Raw genomic sequence first — 17,147 nt, 5'->3', positions numbered from 1 at the left:
GAACAGAAGAGAAAGGTTGAAAGGAGAAAATATCAGAAGCAGAGAGAGACCTTTAGGTAACTCAAGACGGTTGAACTTGATTCTGGGGTTCCATTTTCCCCACATCCTTGCCAGCATTTTTTGTTGTTTGTTTTCTTGATGATGGCCAATCTGGAATGAGATAGAATCTTAGTGTATTTTTGATTTGCATTCCCTTGACTAAGGATATTGAACATCTTCATGTATTTATTATCCACTTGTACTTCTTCTGAATTGTGTGTTCAATTCATTTGCCCATTTATTTTTAAGAACATTTTTATTAGCATATATTAGTTGTATGGTGGGAGGAGTATTGTGACATTTCCATATATGTTTACAATGTACCTTGGTTAGATTTACCCACTCCATCATTCTCCCTCATATTCCCTTCCTTATTTGCCCATTTGTAACCTGATTATTTGTTCTTTTGCTATTTAATTTTGAGCTCTTTGTATATTCTGGATATTAATCCTTTATCAATTGAATATTTTCTCCCATTCTGTGCATTGTCTCTTTATTCTGGTAGTTGTTTCCTTTGATGTACAGAAACTTTTAAATTTGATGCAGTCCCATCTATCAATTCTTGCTCTTATTTCCTGAGCAACTGGAGTCCTATTCAGAAAATAATTACCTATGCCTGTATCTTCCAGTGTTTTCCCATAGTAGTTTCAAGTCTTATAACCTTTGATCCATTTACAGTTGATTTTTGTATAGGGTGAGAGATAGGGGGTCTAGTTTCAGCCTTCAGCATGTACAAAACCAGTTTTCCCAGCACCATTTGTTGAAGAGGCTATAGTTTCTACAATATATGTTTTTGGCTCCTTTGTCAAAAGTCAGATGACTGTAATTGTGTGAGTTTATGAAATAAAATTTTATCTTTTTATAAAACTCATAACAAAAGATGAAGTGGATAAAAAGGAAAGAAGTCCATGAATGGCTCCATTAATATGATTCATTGGCATGTTCTTTCAGAAAATAAAGAGAAGTCTTTCTTAGTTCTCTCTTGCTGATTAACAAATTACCCCAAGTTGATTGGCTTAAAGTACCAACACTTACTACCTCACAGCTTCCACAGGACAGCAGCATGGATGAGGCTGAGTTGGGTCCCTGCTCCCAGGGCTTTCATAGGCCTCAGTCAAGATCTCAACAGGAGTTACTGCCTCTAGGCTAAAATGGGGGAAAGATCCTCTTCCTAGCTCTCTCACATGGTGTTGGCTGGATTCACTTCCTTGAAGTTTAATGGACCAAAAGTCGCAGTTTCTTTCTGGGTGTTGGCTGGAGGTTGCACTCAGCTGTTTGCCATGTGGACCTTTCCATAGGGCAACTCACAGCATGGAAGGTGGTTTCATCAAAGAGAACAAGAGAGAAGAGAACAGGAGCCTGAAGAGGTTGAAAATCACAACCTACTCTGGTAAAGTAACATCCATTACTTTTGCCTTATTCTACTGATTGAAGTCTTTAGGTGTGGCCCACACGGGGAAAAGGAAGTGAACATCAGAATACAGAGATCAGTGGCAGCCATTTTTCAAGCAGCCTACCAACACAGTCCCTGCCCTCCAGGAACTTACTGTATAGCTGAGAAAGTATTATATAAATATCCAGAAAAGACAAAGATAAGCTGGCACAGTGACTGCCAATCAGTGTAGGTGTATGTGACTCTACCGTTAAGACACTGTGTTCCTGTCAGATTGTATATAACACATTTGAGATTGTCACTGATTTTTCAATGTATTGTGGAAACACATTACATGAAGGTTGCCTTCCTCCCCCTCCAGAATAATTGTCATAATAATGTAAAATGGAGGCTTAAAATGTTTCCTGAGAGCCCCGCTATATGTTTGCCCAGTAGCTCCCATTTTGTTTGCATTGCAGTTACTTCTATAGTGTCTACATTTCATTTCCCACTTTTGGGTCAAGGCTCTACCTAAAAAACCTCTTCTTTAAGTAGAAGACACCTTTAACATGATATAAGTTCTTTTTATTACTACAGAAACTCAAGTTTCTCAACTCATTTACTGAGCTTTGCTCATGCTGTAAGAAAAAAATTTAATTTCTTAAAAATTACTATGATTTAATAATTAGCACATGGGCTTAGTGTTAATCGTAGTAATGTAAATCGTTCTAATTGCCATTAATGTATTTCTTGCAATATATAAGTGTAACCAAAGTATTTATGGCTTACCTTACAAGATTGTAACTGCACTACCCCTTATTTTAACAAGAACGGGGCTCCTGACAAGCGCCAAGGGCTCTTTTGGGCAGTTCCACCCCACACCACAGGTGGCAGAGCAGCCTTTCCTCGCTCTCGGTTTTTCGACATTTCTTTCGTCTCTGTTGGAATCGACCAAGTCAGTGGAAAGGGGGGGAAACTTCCGTGTGGTGTATCCAGACTTGCTTTCTTAAGGAATTCTTCCCCGGTCCCAAGTGACTAGTTACTTAAAATACACTATATATGTGTAAATGCCCATGAGTAGTGACTACCAGAAACTCCTAGGGGCCGGCTTCGCGTGCCCAGCATCTTCGTTTTCCCTGCTCGAGCGGCGAAAGGTGCGGTCCGCCCTGCGAGGTTCGACCCGGAAGCCGCCGCGCTCGCTGCGCTCGTCTCTCGGCTGGGAAGCTCTGTTCTTTACAGAGTTGTTGGGCCCGCTGGGTCCTCCTTCTTCAGCCTGTCCTGGCCCATGGGTCTCCATGGCGACAGCAGGGGCCGGGCCCGGGGACCCGCAGCCAGAGTGGGGTCGCGTCGCTCTGGGGGCCTCCGCGGCAGCGTCGCCGTGTTCGCCGCTGTGGCGACAGTGTTCACTCTCACGCTGCCCCCCTCGGTGCCGGGGGGAGACTCGGGTAAAGTACTCTAAGGGCGCCCCTCCTGTCACCTCTCTGTCCTGGTACGGGAAGGGCCGAGTCCCCTCGCGCCCTGGGTCTGCGTAGGGTTCCGCCTTCCAGAAGCCATTCTTTTCCCCATCCCTGTAACTCTGCTTCTATGGTTCGTGGTTTACCGAACTCTCCACTCCCCCAAGTCATGCTTCTGATCCTGAGCTTCAGGTTCCCATTGGCTTTTAGTCCACAATACTACTTACCGAGCTCCTTTAGTGTAGTAGCAGTAGTGTTGAGGAAATGTCATGGATTATCCTAGACACACAAGTCCCCTAGTAAACATCTACATTTTAAGTGCTGGAGAGCTTAAGAGGACCACGTGATTCAGAAGGTCAGGACAGGTTTCCCGGGCAGTAATGTTTTCGCTGAAACCTGAATATTGAGAAGGATCCCGCCATGCAGGGTATTTGGAGAACTCTTTAAAAAGTGGAAGCCAGAGAGAGGCGACTTAAAGCATGCAGCTTGTGTGTGAAAAATTGAGACTACAAACAAGTTCCCTGTTGTGACCATCCGGCCACTGGTCATGCATACAATGACCAGTAATTTCGTCAGAATGGTGCTGCCGCTTAAAGTAGTGAGTGTGTATGTCCTAAAGAAACAGTGTGCTCTCTTTAGCTGCGTGAAAAGCTAACCCAAATTTAATGGCTGAAGCCGCAAACGTTTATCATCTCCCCATGTCTGTAAATCAGGAATCTGGATGTAGTTTAATTGGGTGCATTTAGAGGTTGCTGTCCATGGTGTAGGCTGGACCTGCAGTTCCTACAAGGCTCAACTTGGGGAGCATCTACCTCTAAACTCAATCTAGTCCTTTGCTCTGTGGATCTCGCCATAAGATAGCTGACTCTGTCAAGAGAAAGAGATAGGGCACAGCTGTCTGACACCTCTGCCATTTTGTAACTTAATCTTGGTAGTGATATGCCACTGCCCTATTTATTTGTGGGAGTCAGTGAATCCAGCCCGTTGTCAAGGGAGAAAGGATTACACAGGTAAGAATACTAGGAGTTGGGGATTATTGGGAGCTGTCTTCAAGGCTGCCTACCACGTTGAGGATCTTTGATGTTCCATATTTTGGTCATTACTTTTCCTCTTTCGTTCACATACTACAAAACAAATACGGGTAGAGTTTAATGTAGCAGGAAATGGAATTACCGGATTTCCAAGATTAATATTCAGTAGCTGGAATTGCTTTATAATTCTAAAGAGTTTGGACATTGGAGAGCATTACTCAGAGGTTAGGCTACTCTTAACCTATTAAAAAAAATTTGAGCCAGGCATGGTGGCTTATGTCTGTAATCCCAGCTGTTTAGGAAGTGGAGATCAGAATAGTGGTTCCAGGCCAGCCTGGGCAAAAATTATCAAGACCCATCTCCACAAATCAGTGGTAGTGCCCTGTAATCCTAGCTATGTGGGAGGCATAGTTAGGAAGATCTTGGTGTGAGGCTGCTCCCTGGCAAAAATACAAACCCTATCTGAAAAATGACTAAAGCAAACAAAAGGCTGGGGGTGTGGCTCAAGTGGTAGAGTGCCTGCCTAGCAAGTGCAAGGCCCTGAATTCAAACCCCAGTACTGCAATTTTACAACTACTTAGGGTTTTTCAAGCCTGAAACATGAGAGTGGGATGAATAATAATTTAACATGGTGCCAGGCACTGTCCTAAGTGCTTTTTATGGATTGATTTAGCCCTCCCAGCTTCCCTGTGAGGTAGGTAATAATTATTATCTTCCTTTGTAGATGAGAAAACTAAGTAAGCTATGTCCAAAGTGACAGACAGCTAGTGAGTAAGTCAACTAGATTGACTTTAGAACACACTTTCTTAATGCCTAGTCCTTGTTGAAGAATTTGACAGGGAAATTCTTTGTTAAGTCCGCCATCACATATAGTGACATCTGAAATTTGTTTAAGATCTCTGGTTGTTATCTTGTTTTTATTAATACTGTGTTTTTTTCTCCAAAAGAATGAACTTATGTATTCACCTTGAGGTACCAAAGCTTTTAGGAGGTCTAATTTGTTTTAGTTTCATGCTAAATAGTGATTGATCTAATTTTTTATGTTCATTTTTGGGAGTGATCAATTAACTTTTCTATCTATATGCCAATATGGAAAATTTGTTTAATCATATCTTTGACCATTTTGTTTATATGTTGAATGTACTGTTCTTGAGTATTTATGAAATATATTTTCTATCAATAAACAGACCACATCTCAAAACCAAAATAAAGCATGTATTATTCTTCCTGATAATTATGTGGCTTTGCCAAGATTATTTTTTGCACTACCTGACATGCATAGTTCACTCATGGGTAGGAGTGCTCATGGTCCTTTGGGGGAAGGGGTGGGAGTCTAGCCTTTGCTATTTACTTGTATTTGGATTTATATATTTTACAGATAGTGACTTTAACAGGCTTGATATATGACAGTATAATAGTATAATTAACATAAAAGGGAGCTGGGTTTTGTAAACTTTAAGCATCTGCCGATAACTCTGAGCTTGCTTCCAATTTGTATCCTAGACAACAAAGATGTGAGCTTGGAGTCTTGAAGCCAGAGGGTCTTCTCACATTGGAAGTTTTGGGGTATAGTCAATGAATCTTCCATTTAAAACAACAAAAAGGTAGTTCTGATGCAGGTAGTCACAGGACTTAACTCTAAGGAAACGCCAATGTAAAGAGTTGGGAGAAAGCAAGAACTCAGGAGGCCCTGAGTTTTGTTTTATTACTGCTCAGTTCTTTTCTTTTTATCACATTCAATTTAAGAGCAGTATCTCTCTATAAAAGGTAGATTATAGGTTAATAGTGGCATCTTTTCTATTTAGACAATTTGACATAAGTTTTACCTTCAGATTTGTTTTTACAGCAACAGAACTCCAGGGAGGAAAATAGTATTTTTAATAGAATAGTCTATTTTCTTAGTGTTAAGTGTAGTTCAAATACATTTTAAGTGGAAGAGAATGAATAGTGACTTTGAAATTTTGAATTTACATGCTTTGTCACAAAGATAAAAGAACAAAAGCTTATCAAAATAATTTGAGATAGAGAATAGAAGAGCTATCGCATGGGGTAAAACTATAAAATCATATAAAATTTTCCTTTTTCAGATCTTACAGAACAAATAAGAGTACTGTTTCATTAGGGCATTAGAGAATGGAGTAATCAGGAATAATTCGAAACAGTTTTAGACCATAAACAGTTTCTTTTCTTTTCCTGTAGTTTGGTACTGCCTGCCTTTTCTGCTTATGTTGGGTTTCACTTTCTGTGTGCAGAATCCCTTGAAGAATCTTTTATAGTGGTGGCTATAAAAAATTTCTTTAAAAAGTATACAGGATACAAAAAGAACCTCAGTTTCTAAGGTGCTTGTGACTATCTCCAGAAGTCTTAGAATATATCTTTAGGAATACCTAAGTGGGCCTTAGGGAGCAGTCACTTGCCTAAGAGTAAGATTTCTGACCTGCACGATAACTATGTGATAAGTTTTTTTGTAAACCTCCATGTGCAAGGCTTGAGTTAGACTCTTTGTGTGCAGCCGGCGGAGGGACAGGTGGTGATGTCTTGGCAGAATCCTGAAATGGATAAGATAATGTTTTTAAACTTGGTGGGAGAGAGAAATAAAAATTAGCCAGAATATAAGGCAATCTAAGTAAGCTAAATTAGACTCGGGCAGCTTCTAAAGAGGAGAAAGAAGTGATTAATTCGGTGGAGAGGCTGGAGATAGGTGTGTAAGGTGCCATTGGAATGGTGGCAATTGAACTAGGCTTTGAAGGACTTAGGGAAGAGTGCTAGGAGAAATATTCCAGGGTGAGAAAGTGAATGATAAAGGGTACAGAAGTCTGAGAGGAACACTGTATGCAGATTTCACACAGTGAACATCAGTTACATGGAGATAAGCCCTACCAAAGTAACCTTGAAGCCATACATGACTTCAGTGCCTTACTGAGGAATCTGAACCTCACTCACTCACAGAGCAGCCAAGGAGAATTTAGAGGAGGGGAGTAGGATCCCCAGCCTATTTGTTTTGTGTATATGCCTGTGGGGTAGGGAGTAGGAGACATAAGTAATTTCAGTATGAAAATGAACTAAAGTAGGTTGGTCATGTCTGTTGCTGTGGTCCAGGCCAGAGAAGGTAAAGCTCTAGATCATGGTGAGGGCAGTAGAAATTAAAAACAGAAAGTTGGCATCTATTGAATGATAGACAATATATGTTAATCCCTTTACTAATAGGTAACAGTCTTTCACAAGTTACTACTGATTTCTTACATTGCACTGTCCTACAGTGTATAGAGATGAGTAAGAATAGCATCTATGTTCTATTTACTTAAAATATTAACAAATACACATTGAATTATTGTATCACAGTTTTCGAAATAGCCACTAACAATATAAAGAGAATAATCTACTGGTTTAAAAACATGTAGATCTTATTAAAAGAACCTAGAAGAAAATTAAAGATACCTAAGTCTAACCTAAGTAATGTAGGCAAGGTATCCAAATGCCAGTGTTAGGATAGTGTGATACATTTTATTATTATTATTTTTTTTTTTTGGTGGGACTGGGCTTTAAACTCAGGGCTTTGTGCTTGCAAAGCAGATGCTCTACCACTTGGGCCACATCTCCAGCCCTGGATGGCTAACTTCTTGAGAGAATATAGCACATTATACTAATGCTATGAAAAAGTATTTATATATTTGCAAGTGAATATGACTCTCAGGAGGAAAAAAATTAGCATTTTTTTAAAAACTGAGAATTCATGTGTATTTTCACTGACCAGTTATTGAAAACTATCAAAGATAGTTATGACCTAAGGGAAAAAGTATTCTTAGACTATTTCACGCTGTTAAATCTCTACAGATTTACAGTTTTATCTGGTCAAATTAATGCAAAACCCCAATGCAAGCATTTGGATTTTGAAAACTTTGGAGGAGTGTCATTCTCTAACAGTAATTATTGGTTTTACATTATTTTTTCACAGGGGAACTGATCACAGCCGCACATGAGCTTGGAGTAAGTATTAATTTTATTGTTTAATCAATGCTCTCATTAACAGTTTTAGGAATTAAGAAAGTTTAATTAAGCATGGAGTAAAGTAGATTAATTTATTCTCAAACCCTAGTTTTTAGTAACTTATAAGTACAGTACGTGACAATTTACTTTAAGTTTTAAATCCAATTAAACTAAATTATAAAGCAAAGCCTTTACTATATATACAGTAACTGGCTTATTATCACCCCAAATTTTGTATAAGCTGTGGAGAATAAATCGGGTTAACAGTTTTAATAAGTTTATTATTTAATAAACTTTATTATGGCGTATGATCCCTTTAGTCAAGACCTTATGACTGTCAGCATGGTGGTAATCCGATAGCAGTGTGGTCTTTCAACTTTCTAACCAAGATGTTATTTCAGAACTTGTTCTATTTCAGTAGCCTTTTAAATGACCGTGAACCTAGAGAACAAACTGCTTAAGAACTGACAATGAAATATGTTGCCCTTTCTCTAGGTGATGTACCCTGTGATAGACACTGCCAAGTCCAGTAAAGAAAATATTGATTTATATTGGCACAAGGGAATTACAATAGGAAACCACTATTCAAACATTTAGTCATCGGCACTTAATCTTTGTATTTGCCTGTAAGAAAGGCTACTTTTCAATTAAAGCCAGTGTGATTCTTCTTTCCTGGATGAAAACCTTCTTACTTGCTTATTTCTATAGGTTGCTCATCCTCCTGGCTATCCTTTGTTCACACTGGTGGCTAAACTGGCAATTATACTGTTTCCTTTTGGTTCCGTTGCCTACCGAGTCAATCTTCTCTGTGGCTTGTTTGGAGCAGTAGCTGCATCATTACTTTTTCTCACCGTTTTCAGGTAAAGTAGTTGATTAGTTAAAATTCATTTGGCATAATTAGAGATGTGGGTCTCTTATGGCCAAATACATACATTGAAAAAACCTTTTGTTGCTTGAGTGGCTTCCCTAACTCATGTAATTTTACTTGCTTAATTTGCAGTAATTTCATATGCATTTGACCCTTCAAACACTTACACAGTTGGTTCTGCTTCATACAATGGAGTGAAGGTGTCTCTGGTTATTATCCCAGTTCACTGGTTAGGCAGAACTAATGAGGTTTGTCATTTTATGAAAATGCAGATGGACCAGTTTAATTCAATAGTATGAAGCTTGTCTTTTGGCAAATGGTAAATACCATTTAATTACTCATAGTCTCACTGATGGGCAGCTGCGTATCAGGCCTAATATTGTATTCTAAATATGACCATATTGTATACTTTTTTTAAATGAGTTTTTAACCAAGAAAATCACATTTGGGATATGGTTTTAGTAAGGTTTCAATTTGTTCCTTTATAGCCATAGGGAAGGGAGGCAAGTTAGACCCCATTTATTTCACTAATGGAAGCTTTCTTAGTTTGGAAGCTATCCTGTTTTTAAATTGGTCATTACTTTAGGATATTGGTAAATTCGTTTGTCTTTGATATTTCTGTCTCCATTCTTAACTTATTCTAACCTAAGCCTAAGAGAGTGACAATGAAAAATACAAATTAAATTTGCTGATAAAGGGAAAAACCAAATTAAAACACTTCTTCCAAAAAGTTTTGCAAGTTTTTATAAAAAATAATTTTTGAACATTAATGTACTATAATTGAGTAGACATAGTTTCAGATTTTTTTTAAATTAATACTTTGTAATAGTCATAGTATTTCTCTTTACGTAAATTCTTTCTGAAATTTCCTTTGAACTATTTATAGGAAGGTAAAAGTTAACATAAGTCTAAAATAATATTTTAAATCTATCTTTAGAAAGGTTTTAGATTCAAATATTGTAGCTGTTGATTATTTGCTAAACTTTATCTATACCAGTTAATTTGCTTCTATTGAATCTTGCATGTTTTTGGTGATAGCCAAATCTTTAGGTACGAAATGTTTAAAATAACATCTCTGCCTGATGATTAGTATTATGAATACTTTTTTTTTCTAAATGACTAGAATGGTTTTGATTAGCATTATTTCTTCTGTGTCTTTTATAATTAATCTGCCAGTGTTTTCACTGAGAGGAAAAACTGATATTTGTATTTTTAGATAACTAGGTTGAAATTTGGAACTTAACATGTCCTGTATTGAATATGTGAGTTACTAATTTTCACAAGACATTTTCAGGCACACATTTAAAGAAACTAATATATTTATTGTGTAGTTCATCTGTATTTTAAAAGATTTTTATGTAACATGCATATAAATACTCTTAGGCAAATAAAGTGATTCATTTTCTAAAACTTCCACGTTTATTGTGGGTGTCATTCCACTATAAAAATCATATGTAAAAACCTTTTCAGAATCCAGATAACTTTAGACAATAATTTTCTCTTCAGTTGGCCACAATGAAAAATATCCTTTATTAATTATTATCCTTGATTATATGGGTTTTAGATAAACATACTAGACTGTGACCCTTTTCTTTTAATATACAGTGTTGATGATAAATTTTGTGCTTGCTGACATGTTCTAAATTAAAATTCTAATACCACTAAACTGGCTATTTGAGTGGTTTTAGTTAGTAATATAGGTACTTCAGAAAAGTTGTGTTCTTTCCAAACAAAAGGAACTAACAATATTATCTCTCACATACATTTTAATATGAAAATACTTTATTATTTTGAATATAAATAACTGACAAGGTACATGTCCTTTGGGAACAACCTAGCTCAAGTGGCAAATCTGTTTTGTCAAACAATGGACACCCTTCAGAAAGGAGAAGCCATCTCTATGGTAATAGGACTAACAGTAGCCTATTGATTGAGTGGAAGAAGACATTATACAATGTAAGCTGGCTTGTTACAATTTCATTTGTTGTATGACCTAAACTTAACCTCTAAAACCTTTCTTCTGTGAATATAAACCCAACAGCAGGACAGTTTTTGTACAGCCATTACAGTGATGGCTTTTTTCCAGCCCTAGCATACAGTAAATATATTCCTTTACAGGTTGCCTCCTTTCTCAGAATTTGTTTAGGAGACATTTCACTACTTTATTCATTTACAGCCCAAATCATCATTCCATTTTGTTGTTGAATATCGAAGGGTTTTGATCCAGGAAGCAGTTTTATTCTTTCTTTCCCCCATCACTTAAGAGAACATTACTGTACATGTGGGATTAGTGCTGACTGGTGTGCAGCAAATTAATTCTTTTAACAGGTTTAGGGTTTTTTTTTTTTCAGGTAATTGTTCACATAGCATTCACTATATTTAGCTCTTAGGGTGGACATAAAGACCTTCTGTACCTTTTAAACAAAGATTGTATTTCAAAAGCAAATTTCTGTTTAAATGTGTTGATGTAAAAAGCTCCATTTTTTTCAGTAAACATGACTTAGATTGAAAGAACAATTTATTCGTTGTTTCAATTACTGTGTAATTTTTGCTTTTCTTGCATCTTTCTCTTGCTTTTAAAAGCCGTAAGATGTCATTAACACTGCATTTTTTGTCAATCTTTCCTAATGGTTGGCAAGAACTCATTTGTATTTGCTGTGCTCTAATGTGGAAAGTACGTGAGTAAAGCAGGGCTTTGAAAGCCGTATGTGTCACTGTAGTTTATTGAATTAAAAATAGTAAGATTGTGGCAGCTTCTGTATTTATTTATGTATTTTCCCTTTAAGGGATACTTTTAAGTATGACTTATGTTAGAGGAGTTTAATCTAATACATTTCATTTATATGAAATAATACTCATTTAATTCATCTGTACATCTGTATATTCATTAAAGCTATGTAATAAAGTTAGTATTTTATAGGAACTGAGATTTTTCTTTTTAAGGCCATTGAAGTAAATGATTTTTAAGTTAGGTAGTATGATAGGTCCTATCTGTAGTTCACAAATCCTATTATTTAAAAATTTTAAAAGTTATGGGTTACTATAAATCACAAATATAAACAACATTTAACTCTGCTTATAATCTTTGAATTTCAAAATTATTTCCTAGTAAAATTGAAGTAGGTACTATGTAGTGAGTAAGGAGGAATGCTAAAGTCATGATTGTCAAACATGTGTATCAAACACATTTTGTATGTGCTAGAAAGGAGAAGGAAGTGTGTTGTATAAAAATGCTGCCTCAGGGAAGATCTAACTTGCACATGATCTCAGATGAGGACATATCTTACAGCATTTATTTTGGTAACTATAGGACAGGGAATATATTCTTAACAGGCTTGAATCAACAAACTATTATTATTACTATTATTTCAAACTATTTAGTAGCTAAATAGAACTATAGAAAAATCCATTCAACTCTGTTTGTATAGCACTCATGTGAATTGAAAGTAAAACTCATAATTGAAATTAAGTGCTTATTTTAAAGAAAGTAAGATAAGTCACTAACCGTTAAAAAAGCAAGTTTTCAGATATATTTTCTAAAAGCACAGTTTTAAGAAACTTGAATGAAAACACTTAATACCATTAACATTGTCCAGTAGGAAATCAGATCTCATAACGTCAAGTAGGTTACTTCGAATAAATGAATATTAATAATAATTAAAGATACATTGAAATTACGCTTGCTTACTACAATAACTTATGATCAATTTCAGTAATACTTAAGTATTTTCTGGCAGGTTATTTTACACATTTTATGCATGGGATTTTGTCATATTTATAAGTTACGTATTTCTAAACATTATGTTGCTGATAAGAATTAATTTGGTCGTAGTTTTTAAAAGTGAATGCTTGATTCTGAGCACTGTCTCTGCTATTCTTACAGCTTCTGTTAAGGTTCCATTCAATAAAGAATAGAAAATTAAAAAGCCATACCTTAGAGAATGCAGAATCTCCTGCTTAAGGGACATTTGGATTTTCCAGCTCAAAGAGTATTTTAGATTATTGCCATAGAGAATAATGTGAAGTGCTTTCTAATTTCAGAAGTAACTATGCATAAGTAACAAATAGTCACCAAGTTTTTGTAGTTGGAGAAGAATGGAAAGTACTGGAGCATTAATTTCCATTCAAGAGACTATCTTTCTTGATCCCTGGTTAATTGATCATATATTTCTCTCATACTTGTATTAAAATTGCATTGACTCGACTGGTTAAGCATATTAAGAGCCTGGTTCATTTGCATTTTCTTATAAGTACAGGGACATATTAGGCTCAAATAGCACTTCATTTTGAAGGGAAAAAAGCAGGGCAGAAACTCTTTTAAGACTGTAGAGTCTTTTCTGACAGCTAGTCAGAGTTAGAATTAGTTCAAGGAAATGTTAATAATGCACTGCCTGGCCTAATCCCTTTGATATCACCAGGTATCCTCCTGTTCATGGGTTAATTGCTTTAAAAGCGAAGGCAATATTCTGAGCGGTGGGCCGCTTCACCTTTTCACAGCTGTTACCATTGAGTGACAACTAAATCCCATGTGTAAGATGAGGAAGAGCTCAATCTCCAATTGGGAGAAAATTTATGTAAACCGCAATCCCTTCAGAATGTGCGGAAGTCATAGACTTTCTTGATTTACTCTGCTTTTCCCAGAAAGCTCTATTGTTCACTTTCCTAAGTCCCATCAACCCTTTGTAGCAGAATATCACAGCGGCAGCAGATAGCTTGAAATATATAAATGCTATCATAGCTCTGATTAATAGCAGTGCTTATGAGTCAAGTCTGATAACAGTGCAGCTCTCCACTCAATTTCAGATACTGCTAATGGAATCTGTCTTCTCCAATTGTAATATGAGAAGGCCTAATTTGCCATGGAGCTTGGAGCTGTCACCAGTAGGGGATTGTGGGGTCAGATGGGAGCTGCCAGGTTTTTGCCCTGCAGCTTGTATCTCTCACTTTGAATAGAGCAGCCCCCTGCCTGCCAGTTAGCTGATAGGCCGCCGTGGGGTTTATGCCACCATATACAATAGGAAAGGGCTACATAGGCTGACTTTATAATTGTGAAGCTAGCTCATATTTCCACAGCTACTGTGCTGCATAATTTCTAATAAGTGGTTTTAACAAATGTCAGATTATGGAAAGTTTCCTCAATTACAAAAACTTATAAAACATTTAAATTGCTAAATCTGTTTCCTGCCGAGATTTTGCCATTGGAACTAGTCATCAGTTATTATGGCTATACTAATAAATGCATATATTTCTTAAAACTGCAAATAAAATGATAAGTCATAACTCATATATAGACTTGCTGATTTTCAGAGCCATAAGAGTAGAAAACAATCTTAATGAGTTGAGATATTTAGATATACCTCATAAGTTTGTGCAATAAATCTTTTTGTTTATTACATTGGTTAGCGTTGCTGATGAAAATAGCTTAACATCCTCATTCTGTTGATTTTAGTTATTGGGGTGTTTTGCTTTTATTTCACATGCTTTTAGTATCTTAACATTGTAAAATTATGCAGTATCTTCTAAGTTTCCAGTTTAAAAGAATGTAGTATGATGAAGTGGATACCTTGGCCAGTGCCTTTGAGGATAACTGATGGAATATACTCTTAACCAATTTCAGTTTTGCTACTGAATGCAAATTATATTATCAAGATTGAGTAACAAGTAATCATGAGATCTTTGTGTTTTTATACATTTCAAACAAAATTGACTGCAATGTATAATTTGACATTATTTTAAACAAGGCTGGACCTCAAGAAGGTTTGATCTCCCATTGTGCAAGTTAGTTGGCATACCATGGAAACTCATCTAAGTAATAGTTATTCCTATAAAGACCAGTGTAGTGTTTTCTTTTAGATAATTCAGATATAAGTTGTTGAGATACTATAAAATGAATTGTTTTAAACTTTGAGTAACTTTGCTATTTTAGTTAATATGTAAATCTTAATTCTAATGAAAGTTGTTTGATTACATTTTGTTTATGGAAGCTGTTCATAATCTCCTTCCTTCCATTTCAGTTTTGCTTTTTCCTTTTTGAAGGCTTTTTAATTCCCCCCCCCCCAATTTTATATAGCGGTTTTGAATCAGGAATAATACTTGGTACTTTTCCTATCAGAGTACAGTAGTTAATATCTATATAGCTGAAAATTCAAGTTAGAAGCAGTTTTCCTTTTGACTGATTGTCCTGGTTATAGTGGTAGCTACAGAGATACACCTTTAACATAGCATGTATCCAATTATTGATTTATGTTCATTAGGTCTAAACTTGAAAAGATTTAGATCCTACTGATCTCTGACTGCTGACTATAATATTCCCACTGAGCACTTGACACATGTTAGATGCCCAGTGCATACTTGCTGTAAGGATGTTGAGTAAACTGACACAAAAAGAAAAAGGTTTAGCCGTGCTTAGTTTTTCCTAGCTTGGGGCCCCATTTTGAACATTCTCTATGTAGACTAGAGAGATAAAAATATGGCATTGATTAGCTGAATGAGCCAGAGGGGAGCATTTGTATCATTTTCATGAACAAGACCCAGAAAGATAAGAACATGGAAGGATAAAGATGATAGATTTGCAATTGATTGTATCCTATTTTACCATACGTCCTTCCTTTAATCCATTGCACCTTTGTAGTTACCAGTATGAATTGACTCTAGTAGTAATTTATTAAACATTAATATCCACATGCTGCATTGTTGTCTGCCTACTCCAGTTCCACTTACTTCAAGTAGGAGTTTATAGATAAGGGTAGTGTGGTCTCCCTGTAGTGTTCTTTACATGGAGGTAACGCTGAAGACAAATACATTCATGAATTTCATGAAGCACATCAAGTGTGTGTTTGGAAAGAATTTCTTTTATGTGCCTTTTGATTGAGGGTTAGACAAACATGTGATTGCACATGAAAATCAAATACTGCATAGTGGAAAGAAAAATGTACCTTATCATCGATAGCAAACCTGTGTCAGTGCTATAAATTGTAACCTCCTGATTTATCCATTGTGTCAACAGATGAATACTAGTCCATCAGTGAGACAACTGTTACACAATCAGTAGTAGCTTTCTTGGGAATCTTCTTTAGATTTCATGGATTTTATGAACCAAAAAGAAGGCAGTTAAATTTTTTTGGTTTTGTGTCTTTTGGCAGTATTGTGGATTGAACTCAAGGCATTAAGCATGCTAGAGAAACACTGTTTCACTTGCCTGCATCCCCAGCCCAGCAGTTACGTTTTAACCAAAGAATTCTGTCACTCACACTTGTTAGGATGCTCTTTTTTTATTACTTTTTATTTATTTATTTATTTATTTTGGTGGCATTGGAGTTTGAACTCGGATTCACATTTGCGAGGCAGGCACCCTTCCACATGAACCACATGTTCAGCCCTTCTTACTCTGGTTATTTTGGAGATAGCTCTTGATTTTTTGCCTGGGCTGGCCTGGACCGCAATCCTATTCTAACCTTCCCTCCATTGCTGGTATGACAGACACCATGCTCAGCTTTTTTCCATTGAGAATGGGTCTTACAAACAACTTTTTTTTTTGTCTTGGCTAGCCTAGACTTCTATCCTCCTGATCTCAGTCTTTCAAGTAGGTTGGAATGACAGGCACATGGCATCATGTCCAGCTGTTGGTTAAGATGGAGTCTCACTAGCTTTTTGTCCAGGCTGGTCTTGAACTGTGATCCTTCCAATCTCAGTCTCCTAAGTAGCTAGTATTATAGGTGTGAGCCACAGGTGCCCTGCAGGATGCTATTAATAGCATCACATTTTCCTTTCCTCAGTGCAGAATTTCTGTAATTTGCATTATGTAGGTGAAATTTAAAATACTTGACTATCTTTCCCATATTGTCTTATCATTTTCTTGGTATGTCTTTCTTCTTTGTTCAGGTATCCTGTGCTCTCCTGGAATGTGAACTATGTGATTTTAGTGCTAACCCAAGTAAAAAGCAATTGGGAAGATTTATTTACTGAAAATGTTCCATATATTTTATATGTGAAATATTAAATGTTGATATAAAATAGAATGTATGACTTGGATTTGATATTTTGCATCATTGGTATCATTGCTTTTCTCTGTTAGTGTGAGACCTTAGAATAATAGTATAAAAGCTTAAGTTTTGACTGTTGGTATTGATATGTGACTGTCCTTTATGATATAATGGCTAGTGTTATTAAAATTACAGCAGTGGTGTTCCAAGTGTGTGATCTTTTCTTTGTAAGCTTTTATCTTTCTGTAAGTCTGGTTAGATTTTAAAAATACGTATTTCAGCGAGGCCCCAGTGGCTCATGCCTGTAATCCTAGCTACTCAGGTGGGAGAGATGAGGAGGATCATGGTTTGAAGCCAGCCCCAGGCAAATAGTTCACCTGACCCTATCTTCAAAAAACCATCATAGAAAAGGGC

The 17,147-nt window shown here is 36.4% G+C and overlaps 1 protein-coding gene across 4 annotated transcripts in view; it reads left to right on the top strand.

Moving 5' to 3' along the window:
* The first annotated feature begins 2,564 nt into the window (after window positions 1-2,564).
* The window catches only part of Tmem260 (transmembrane protein 260), a 74,548-nt gene continuing 59,965 nt past the window's right edge, over window positions 2,565-17,147 (top strand). For all 4 annotated transcript variants that reach the window (XR_002213715.2, XR_012446160.1, XM_020185958.2 and 1 more), the window contains exons 1-3: window positions 2,565-2,856; window positions 7,852-7,883; window positions 8,592-8,743. Coding sequence is in view for 2 of the 4 variants with exons in the window: in XM_020185958.2 (XP_020041547.1) it covers window positions 2,697-2,856; window positions 7,852-7,883; window positions 8,592-8,743 (344 nt within the window). In the remaining 2 variants the exon portion in view is untranslated. The remainder of the gene's footprint in view (window positions 2,857-7,851; window positions 7,884-8,591; window positions 8,744-17,147) is intronic.

The sequence above is a fragment of the Castor canadensis genome, chromosome 3 (assembly GCF_047511655.1).
Source record: "Castor canadensis chromosome 3, mCasCan1.hap1v2, whole genome shotgun sequence".
Classification (NCBI taxonomy): Eukaryota; Metazoa; Chordata; class Mammalia; order Rodentia; family Castoridae; genus Castor; species Castor canadensis.
The sequence above is the reverse complement of the archived record's forward strand: the minus strand, read 5'-3'. Positions and strand labels throughout refer to the sequence as shown.